Here is a 10,987-nt window from a genome sequence, read left to right as displayed (position 1 = left end):
AATGCATTACTTTTAAAGCTAACTTTCCTCAACACTAGTTCCAAGAGAAAGTCAAAAAGTGAAGCCCAAGAAATAAGAAATTATTTAACAAAGACATTTTAGAAATCCAGACCAGGCGTTGTTTTTCAGCCATGTCTGGAATAAAGATGACTGTTAGGGTGATATTAAATGACTTAAACGGTGATAGAATATTTTGGAAATATTCCCCATCTCTAAGTCATTCATTCCCCATGTGACTTATATGGAGTTAACATTGTAATTAAACTAACAAATCCAGCATTTTGCAAAGACAAACAATCTGCTTTGCAAAGGAAAACTGTTATCCTGGAGAAAAAAAAAAAAAAAAAAAGATTACAAGAAGTTTTCAAATGATGAAAATGAGTGATGAACAGGTGAGTATGATGATTTCTGAAGGATCATGTGACATTGAAGCCTGGACTAATGATGCTGAAAATTCAGCTTTGATCACAGGAATAAATTACATTTTGAAATACAACAGAAACCAGTTATTTTAAATTGCAATTTCACAGTATTACTATTTTTACTTTATTTTTGATCAAATAAATACAGCCTTGGTGAAATTAAGAGACTGCTTTCAATTTGTGTGGCTATTATTAATATGTTTAAATGAAAATGAAAAGAGGCAGATTGGTGTTATATAACATGTTTTGTAGCCTATAACAGAGATAACCGGAGTAGCCTAGCCAATGCAAGCCTAGTGATGTTATCAAGATTGCTGCTGTTGCAGTTTTTCATCAGCTGCAAACTCCTTGTTTATCCTTGTCTCCTAGTTATTTTCTATACGTGATTATTTTATCTATATATGTCTTGTTTTGATGTATGTTTCTATCTTTTATTTCCCCTATTCCATTGTATTTTATTTGTATGTTCTTGTAAAGCGCTTTGAGATGCAACTTTTAAGCTAAAAGGCTATATGAAATGCCATAGAGGTAACATGAATACTCAGACGCTTTGCATCACAGAAATACATTTTATCTTAAAGTATATAATAGAAAACCATTATTTTAAATTGTAATAATATTTCACAGTATTGCTGTTTTTTCTGTATGTTTGATATACACCATGATGAGCTTGAGACATGATCACAGAGGGTTTTTTCACATAGCCTACCTGACTGAAAGAGCTCATTATGCAGGTCATTACAGCTCATTTTGCGAATCTTTTGTCTTCTCAGGTGTGAATCACAGCATTATTCATGAAGATTCACGCCTCCACGCATACTGTGTTTGACAAAAAGTGTCTTAGAAAATGTAAATCTCTCTATTTTATATGAACGAGTAGGCAGGATAATTTTTACATCATTTTGAAGCAAAAACTCTAGTCTGCAACCTCCAATACCCAGAAGGCTTGTGAACACAGATTTAATATAATTTTTTTGGTCTTATTTCAGTGACTTAAGTTTTTTGTTTTTTTCAATAACCACGCATAAACATTATTCCTTCAAAAAACAAACGTACATATATGTTCCTCACATATTATGGTAGCCTAGTTTGTGCTGAATACAGTTTAAGGACACTTTTGTCATTCAAAAACTCAAAAGTAGCCAATGAGAACACACCACTGTTGGCCCCGCCCCTGCAAGAGATTTGTGCCAGAAAGAAGGACGAAACCTCTGGGATCATAAACAAAAACTTCAGAAGCATAAATGAAAACTCTAGAAGCACATTAAGTACATATCAGTGAAAAAAAGAGAAACAGTCAGCAAAACATGCAGTGTATTAAAAACAAAGTTGAACATTTTGTCTACGATTTATTTAGGTTTCAAAGACATTTCATTCAGTTTCAATTTATATTTTCTTTTTTTTGAAAAGTTACATTCATTTTTATTGGAACAAAGGTAATTCCATAGTGCACACATTTGTGAGAAAAGTCGAGAGATCTCATAAAAAGGCAAGTGTCTTACAATCGTAACACAGACAGGTGTGCATGTATGCACTAGATTTGGCATTTGATCGAAGATTACATGCCATTTGTAGGATGGTTCGTATTTGTGAAATATGTAGGCTCATTTATATTTGCAAAACAATACATATATTTGTTACTCTTCTGCGTTTTTGCTCAAACTGACCTTTGTATTTGTACATCACTTTGCTTTGCAAAGGAAAACTCGACTCACAGATTGTGTTTGCAAAATGCTGGATTTGTTCGTTTAATTATGGCACAATATTAACTCCATATAAGTCGCATATGGGGAAAGAATGACTTCGATTTTAGAAATATTCCCCATCTCTAATCACTGTTCAAGTCATTTAATATCACCCCAACAGCCATCTTTATTCCAGACATGGCTGAAAAACAACACCTGGTCTGGATTTCTAAAATGTCTTAGCACTAGTGTTGAGGAAAATTACCTTTAAAAGTAATGCATTATAATATTGCATCACTCCCTTAAAAAGTAACTAAATGCGTTACATTACTTTTGCATTACTTTTCCCCCCCCCTCACATGGGCTGGGCTTGTTTTTGTTTATAACAAAAAAGTAAAAATTTGGGGGTAAATGTAAAGACCCTTTCAAACCAAAATTGAAAATCCTCAAGGCTTGTGCACACCTGGATGATTGCACAGGCTTATCACCGACATTTAATGCCTCATGCACCAATGAGACTGCCACTTTTGTTCACGTGCCTGGAGATGCTGAAGTTACAGTAAAACAACTTGGTGGTACTCAAGCTCAAACCAGTCTTGTCAAGCACACATTGGTGACCCAAAAAAAAAAAAAAAAAAAAAAAACCACACACACGACAAAGATGGAGCAATGAAGCAAGCCCTGCATCTCAATCAGCTCCCTCGGTCGTGAATCAGTATACTGTGTAAATGAATGTGGCCTGATCAATGCCCTGACTACTTAACTAGGAGCCGATTGAGATGCATGGTAAATGTACTGTAGAGCTGCTGTCTCATTGGTGTCTGAACACAACTTTGACAAATGCCACAGCAACTACAAAAAGAGGGAGTTGTTAGGGAGAGAAATTGCAGATTAAATAGGATTTCTTGAGTTTCATTTCACTTAAATTCTCTCATGTACATCACTTGTCATGAAAATTACAATACATGACAATTGTGTAGGAGTATAGAATATTAAAGCCCACAAGAGGGGAAAATTGCCCATTACCATTTGTGAACAAGTGACAAGATACATTTGTGGCAGGACAGTAACTTTTATTTACAGCTGTATGTCACATCCAGATATTTATGGACACCCACACATGGATCAGAGAAAACAATTTGAAGCACTTAGGAAGAAGTCTTGTGAACCATTTCACCTGAAAGAATTAGAAAAGAGATCAGTTTAAATTGTCTACAGAGCTCAAACAAAGCCAATTATTTCAGGTCTGAGACTGTCATTATACTGTGCATTACTTAAAGTACATTGTCCATTTGATACATTTTGTATATGGTTTCAAAAATACCTGAAGTGTGTGCGCGTGCTAATGTCTGAACTGACTCTAGGTGAAGTTAATGCCAGTACTTTGATTTAAAATATCCAGACTGATAACGTCAAGAGTGATGGTTAGCAAACATGTAAAACAGGTCACAATAGTCACTTTAAAAACAAACGTGCCATCATGTACTGTAGCTGGACTGACTTGAAAATTGTAGACATGAGGCTCTTAAAGGGATAGTTCACCCAAAAATGAAAATTTGATGTTTATCTGCTTACCCCCAGTGCATCCAAGATGTAGGTGACTTCAGTCGAACGCAAATTATGATTTTTAACTGCAACCGCTGCCGTCTGTCAGTCAAATAATAGCAGTAGATGGGAACTTCAACTATAACAGTAAATAAAACTTGCTTAGACAAATCAAAATTAAAACCTGCGGCTCGTGACGACACAATGTCCTAAGACACGAAACGATCGGTTTGTGCGAGAAACCGAACATTTATATAATTTTTACCTCTAATACACCACTATGTCCAACTTCGTTCAGCTTCCTGTTAGTGAGGTCAAAAAACGGGTTCTGAAGACGGAAGTGATGTCTCGCCCATATACTTCAATGAGCGCGAGACATCACTTCCGTTGTCAGAGCGTGATCAGACCTCACTAGCCGGAAGCTGAACGAACTTGGACATAGTGGTGTATTAGAGGTAAAAAAATTATATAAATACTGTTCGGTTTCTCGCACAAACCGATCGTTTCGTGTCTTAGGACATTAATGTGCCGTCACGAGCCGCAGGGTTTAATTTGGACTTGTCTGTGGAAGTTTTCGACTCTTATTGTTCAAGTTCCCAATCACTGCTATTATTTGACTGACAGACGGCAGCGGTTGCAGTTAAAAAAAAAAAAAAAAAAAAAAAGTCATCTACATCTTTGATGCCCTGGGGGTAAGCAGATAAACATCAAATTTTCATTTTTGGGTGAACTATCCCTTTAAGGATTAAACAATGTTGTACTCCGATCTCAGCATAGCAAATAGAAGGAAAAAAAAATAAAATAAAAATAAATAAAATGAAATAACTTACCCCATCTGACACCGGTTACATTGTTCCTCTATTTTGAGGGGGTGAAGAGAATGAGAACAAAAAGGTCAGAAAAATGTTAACTACCTATACTAACTAGGTTAATCAAATAGATTTAGTTACACTTTAAGGTGACGTTGTTACATTGTACTTAAAGCTGCAGTCCATAACTTGTATTGGTTTAAAAATCATTTGAACAAGTACATACCAAGCATTCAAAACCATCTCCTTATCTTAGCTCGATTCACAACGGTAAGCTTGTAATGTTTTAGAATGAGTGACCTGTGGATTTCCGCAGGAAATTCAAGCATGCAGCAGTTAGTCTTTGCGCAATTACGTCACGCCTGTAAACAGAAAGGAGTCCAGGCTAGTCTGCTTTATAATGAGGATGCTGCTTGTAGCAAATCATTTATAGCCCGTTCTCACAGCAACTGAAATAAATTTATCATTTTGATGGTGGATTGTAATCCAGAAAGATCCAAATGACAGTGACAACTGGAGATTCACCCGTAGTCAAAAAGCAAAGACTTTGGACTACGGAGTGGCTACAGAAATTGAAGTCTACAGGTAACTCTTCTGCACACCAAATACAGGTCACACAATGCTTGTGTTGTTATCATTAAAGGTGCCCTAGAATTGAGAGTTGAATTTACCTCGGCATAGATAGAGTTCTGTACATGGAAATGATATACAGCGAGTCTCAAACACCATGGTTTCCTCCTTATGTAAATTTGATTTTTGCAAAAGATCTGTGATGCAACAGTCGGGATCATTAATGTACGCCCCCAACTTTTGCATATGCCAGCTCATGTTCAAGGCATTAGACAAGCAAGTATTAACGTCTAGAGCTGTGCTCAGCTGAAACAGACTTTATGCAGGCAAGCAAGGACAATAGCGAAAAATGGCAGATGGAGCAATAATAACTGACATGATCCATGATAACATTTTTAGAGATATTTGTAAATTGTCTTTCTAAATGCTTCTTTAGCATGTTGCTAATGTACTGTTAAATGTGGTTAAAGTTACCATCGTTTCTTACTGTATTCACGGAGACAAGAGTTTTCGTTTTTAAACACTTGCAGTCTGTACAATTCATTAAAAAAAAAAAAAAAAAAATAATAATAATAATTCTTAACTCTCCAACAGCGTGTAGTGTTAGCTTTAGCCCTGTTAGCCACAACATAGGCTACTATCAAATTCATTCAGAATCAAGTGTAAACATCCAAATACCATACTTACATGATCTGTTATGCTGCATGACGAACACTTTGTAAAGATCAATTTTGAGGGTTATATATTAGCTGTATGAATTTTATGCAATGCATTATAGAGTTGCGAGCTTGGGGGCAGGGAGCGCAAGCATTTAAAGGGGACACACAGATTCAGCGCATCTCTAATTATGCCCCAAAATAGGCAGTTAAAAATTTAATATAAATCTATGGGGTATTTTGAGCTGAAAACTTCAGACACATTCAGGGGACACCTTAGAGACTTCAATTACATCTTGTGAAAAAGGGTTCTAGGGAACCTCTAACAATTTGAGAACAAAGTATAACAGTAATAATTTGCACGGTTTGGCGTGATCCAAGCTAAGCGAGCGTTAGATTTAATCATTGGCAGCACAATTTGTAGGCCTAATGCAATGCTTGTAACGATAACAATTCCGCATATGACTGCAAACACGGGTTTCAAACAGAGATGGTGACAGAGAGGGGAAAGATGGTAGACTGCAGCTTTAAGTACCAAGTATTAACATGTACTTACTAGGTTACAGTTAGTTTAGGGTTAGTTATGCAATTAAGCATAATTTACTGTTATTGCTATAAGTACTATGGGGATCGATTCCGATGTCCCGATTCAAATGGATGCACGGATCAAATAATGATACACGTGTTCCTTCTCTACTGCTCAAGCCATAACCAACTGTTTACTTGGATACTCGCAATTAATGGTGGTCATCTTAAATGTGATAATTCGTCCATTTAGGCTCAATGAGACATGAACTCATTTGCAAGCTGATCCACCTCTAGTGGAGAAGACTAATAAGATTAACGTCAAACAGACATTGTGTTGCGTTTGCTGAAATACAAAAGGAAAAAAAAAAAAAAAAAAAGCCTTGGCCTAGCCCTTAGTGAATACATGTAGTAGCCCAACGTCACCTTGAAATGTGTTCTTGTGTTCTTGTAATCTTATAATGAAGGCATGGCCAATAAAATACATTAAACTCAAACATTTGATGAAACTTACTTGATTGGACACAGTCATAAGTCACATCCAGGTATTTATAAGTCCCAACGCAAGGATCAGAGAAAACGGAGTTCACTGCAGGAACAGTACAGCTCTGTGTTCCATCACACCTGATTCATGAACAAAAAGTAGCTTTAATATAGACAATTAGATGCATCTTACGCATGTCAAATAATGCATGAACTGAAACCATTTTATCATTTTCCTACCATCGGTTAATCTTACCGAGCGGACATTGTGCAGAGAGAAGACTGTGCGAGGCAGCGTGTATTTGAGAGCTGATCAGCTGGTTTCCCACTTGCACACGTTTTGCAATCAGTCCGCCCATAATTGGCTTTAAGAACCTTTATGAATCCCACATCTGACGTTAAAATAAGAGAATTATGGTAGTTTGAGCACATTCCACATGGTTGGAGACAAAGTTCAAGTCACAGTCATGATCCTGTTCCTTTATAATGGACCCATTCGGGAACAAAGGACAAAAATGTAAACTTCAAACTAAAATGACTCACCACATTTGAGGCTCGCAGATTCTCCTTCACAGGTCACTGTTGTTTTCGTTTTTGTGTTTGTCGTTTTCGTATTCGTTTTTGTGTCTGCACCTGCAGAGAAATTGTGAGAATAGTACTCATAGTACATGTAACGTCACCTAAAAATAAAGGGTTCATGTATTTTAATTATTTGCTATGCCTTTATGGGCATTTTTGTCCGTGTTGTGCATCATTTCTGATTTTGAGAATGGATTTTGTCCAGTTTCTAAGCGGGGTCTCTGGAGATTCATTGACAACATTGAAAAACTGATTTAATAATTATATATATATATATATATATATATATATATATATATCAAATACAACATAGCAAAATGTTACTTTTAAAACAGCATTTTCCAAAAGATGGGCAGAAAGCTTACACTAAACAAATGTCAAGTTATCCATGTTATGCCCATGAAAGAAAGTTAGAAATGTGTGCCTTTTATGAAGGGAATTTACAAAAGGTGTTTTTGCATAAAAAACAATTTACATATATAAAAAAAAAAAAAAAAAAAAACCCTCCAAAAACTGCACAAATGTTGAGTAAAAACATTGTTACAAAACTACATTTTGTTGCCTGGGGTCTGTTGACCCTGAAGACCATGAGTGTAGCCCCCCCAAACAAAGACCACACAAAAGGTTAAACTCCAACATTTGAAGAAGTTACTTACTTGATTTGACACAGTCATAAGTCACATCCAGGTATTTATAAGTACCATAACAAGGATCAGAGAAAACGGAGTTCACTGCAGGAACAGTACAGCTCTGTGTTCCATCACACCTGATTCATGAACAGACAACAACAAAGTAGCCTGCTTAATAGCTTTAATATAGATTATGCATCTTGCTCGTCAAATAATGCATGAACTGAAACCATTTTCTTACGCTCTGTTAATCTTACCGAGCGGACATTGTGGAGAGAGATGACTGTGCGAGACAGCGTGTATTTGAGAGCTGATCAGCTGGTTTCCCACTAGCGCACGTTTTGCAATCAGTCCGCCCATAATTGGCTTTAAGAACCTTTATGAGTCCCACATCTGACATTAAAGAGAATTATGGTAGTTTAAGCACATTCCATGTGGTTGGAGACAAAGTTCAAGTCACTGTCATGATCCAGTTCCCCTTTTTTATATGGACCTATTTGGGAACGGAGGACAAAAACGTAAACTTAAAATTACCAAGTTACTCACCACATGTGAGACCCGCAGATTCTCCTTCACAGGTCACCGTTGTTTTTGTGTTTGTTTTCGTATTCGTATTCGTTTTTGCTTCTGCACCTGCAGAGACAAATTGTGAGAAGACATGCAAGGTAGAGAGAATGACATCATAGAGATGCGTTCAATGTTTGTGGAAATACAAAAAAAAAAAAAAAAAAAAAATTGTGGCTTTTGAGAGGCCATATCAAATTGACCAAATTTAATTAAAAAAAAGATTTTTGCACAGCCCTATTAAACACATCTAGTAATCTCACCTTAAAGTGTTCATGTATTTTAATTATTTGCCATGCCTTTATTATAAAGTTATATTTAACTCCAACATTTGATGAAGTTACTTACTTGGTTGGACACAGTCATAAGTCACATTCAGGTATTTATAAGTCCCAACACAAGGATCAGAGAAAACGGAGTTCACTGCAGGAACAGTACAGCTCTTTGTTCCATCACACCTGATTCATGGGACAGACAACAACAAGTAGCTTTAATATAGACAGTATGCAACTTGCTCGTGTCAAATAATGCATGAACTGAAAGTGAAACCATTTCCCTACGCTATCGGTTAATCTTACCTAGTGGACATTGTGGACAGAGAGGACTGTGCAAGGCAGCGTGTATTTGAGAGCTGATCAGCTGGTTTCCCACTAGCACACGTTTTGCAATCAGTCCGCCCATAACTGGCTTTAAGAACCTTTATGAGCCCCACATCTGACGTCCAAAGAAAAAAAAAAAAAAAAAAAAAAAAGGGGTAGTTTAAGCACATTCCATGAGGTTGGAGACAAATTTCAAGTCGCCATCATAATCCCATTCTCCTTTTTCATACTGACCTATTTAGGAACAAAAGGCCAAAAACAAGTTAAAGTGACTGAATTGCTCACCACATTTGAGAACCACAGATTCTCCTTCACAGGTCACCATTGTTTTTGTAGTTGTCATTTTTGCTTTTGAAGCACCTGCAGAGACTAAACATAAGACAGTACAGTTAGCTACTTGAAATAAAGTTGTTCTACACTTGAAAGTCCATATTTAGTGCACATTATACATGTCAGTTGCCTTACCATGTTGACACAGAAACCGCAACACTGAAAATAAAAAGACAAACAAGTTGAAACAACTGAAATCATGAGTCAAATTGGTTCTAAAGCAGTACTTACATGTGATCCAGATTAGCTTTTGCACAAACATGTTGAATGTGTGAACAGAAGGAAAACCCTGGAAGTCTTTTAAGGAAACATGAACACATGGCATTTACAAAAAGACTCACAAATGCAGAAATAGGAGTCAAGAAGTTCTGAGTCAAACAAGATTCCAAAACTCATTTTATCCCTCAAATTATTACTGAACAATTACACTTCAACACCAATATATTTTAGCAAAGTACAAAATACTGAAAATGGGGGGGAGGAAAACAAGCCATTAACTAAACTTGAACATAAGACTCACCAAACAGCAGATACAGAGAACAAAGCTTGACAAGAGACTACATGGAAACATGAGGGCTATAAGTACTAATGTCAAAACAAGAAACACCTGGAAGCAATCAACACAATGAACCAATGGGAAGACACAACTAAACTTCTTATTGTGCTGGGTTAGACCGTACCATAGAGTATAGAACCCAAGAGGCGACACTCTGATACTTTTTGGGTAACAGCCACTAGATGGCGCTCTGGTAGCGCTGCCGCCATTATGGGCTGAAAATACTAACTGGCCCATAGAATCCTTCTTAATCTTACACACCCAAAATCAGTGAATTTCACTGCCAAATCAGAAGCGCAATAGAACAGTAAATTTTATGGCTCCTACAGTAAATGTTGTATTGTCTTATACATGTTTTATTTTACCAGTTATGGAATCCAGCCATTCATCCATCTGAGGTAACGTAGTTAAGCCTACTTTATTGAGTATTTCCATTTTATGCAACTGTACACATTTATTAATAGTAAATTAATAATTAATACATTTAAGATCATCATGTTTGCAGCGAACAATATAGATTAGACCTAGTGGAGTAGGCAAATAATAGTATTCCAAAAGGAATTCCTAGAACTAAAATTGTCTAAAAATGACAAAACATGATGCACAAGCATGTGTATGCAGATATCAGAAAGTTAAATGAAATACTAATACTTATAACTTGAGTTAAGAAATTAATAAATCAAAATGTTAAAATTAAAAGGAAGACATTTTAAAATTAAGGACCTGAAAACACTAGATACCAAAACAATTCAGATAAGACATCTACAAGTCTGATTATAAATGTTGGCTTTTTTTTATGAACATCAAGAAACATTTGTTTCGTTGATTTCTGATTCTGAAGGTTATGTTGGTCATCACATCTGGTACCTACAAAATCTTAAAGCAGCAACAATATTACAAGTAAATGATTCTGATGTATTTTAGGCTTTACATTTAAAGAGTTTCAAGTTTAATTTAGGGCCACAAATTACTGTTTATAGTCTCAAAGGAGTTTACAAGCCCACACATTTATAGCAAAAAAGCAGGACGACACGT

At 36.1% G+C, this 10,987-nt stretch overlaps 1 protein-coding gene across 1 annotated transcript; it reads right to left on the bottom strand.

Annotated features, from left to right (window-relative positions):
* Window positions 1-2,253: 2,253 nt before the first annotated feature.
* LOC125269871 (L-rhamnose-binding lectin CSL3-like) lies at window positions 2,254-9,961 on the bottom strand. Its single transcript, XM_048192906.1, has 14 exons — window positions 9,917-9,961; window positions 9,628-9,693; window positions 9,532-9,555; window positions 9,352-9,435; window positions 9,046-9,181; window positions 8,816-8,925; window positions 8,450-8,536; window positions 8,161-8,296; window positions 7,931-8,040; window positions 7,239-7,328; window positions 6,952-7,087; window positions 6,727-6,836; window positions 4,483-4,510; window positions 2,254-3,284 (listed from the first exon to the last, which is right to left on the bottom strand). The coding sequence occupies exons 2-14, from the start codon at window positions 9,656-9,658 to the stop codon at window positions 3,281-3,283; spliced, it is 1,086 nt and encodes a 361-aa protein (XP_048048863.1). The 5' UTR covers window positions 9,659-9,693; window positions 9,917-9,961; the 3' UTR covers window positions 2,254-3,280.
* Window positions 9,962-10,987: the final 1,026 nt, after the last annotated feature.

Source organism: Megalobrama amblycephala, linkage group LG6 (genome assembly GCF_018812025.1).
Source record: "Megalobrama amblycephala isolate DHTTF-2021 linkage group LG6, ASM1881202v1, whole genome shotgun sequence".
Lineage (NCBI taxonomy): Eukaryota > Metazoa > Chordata > Actinopteri > Cypriniformes > Xenocyprididae > Megalobrama > Megalobrama amblycephala.
This window is presented reverse-complemented; position numbering and strand designations above follow the sequence as displayed.

Coding starts and splice junctions, on each gene's coding strand:
- LOC125269871 (XM_048192906.1), bottom strand. CDS start 9,658: ATGTTTGTGCAAAAGCTAATCTGGATCACAT. Junction 9,182..9,351: donor ATCTGTGGTTCTCAAATGTG/GTGAGCAATTCA, acceptor TTTGGACGTCAG/ATGTGGGGCTCATAAAGGTT. Junction 8,041..8,160: donor CTCTCCACAATGTCCGCTCG/GTAAGATTAACA, acceptor TTCATGAATCAG/GTGTGATGGAACACAGAGCT.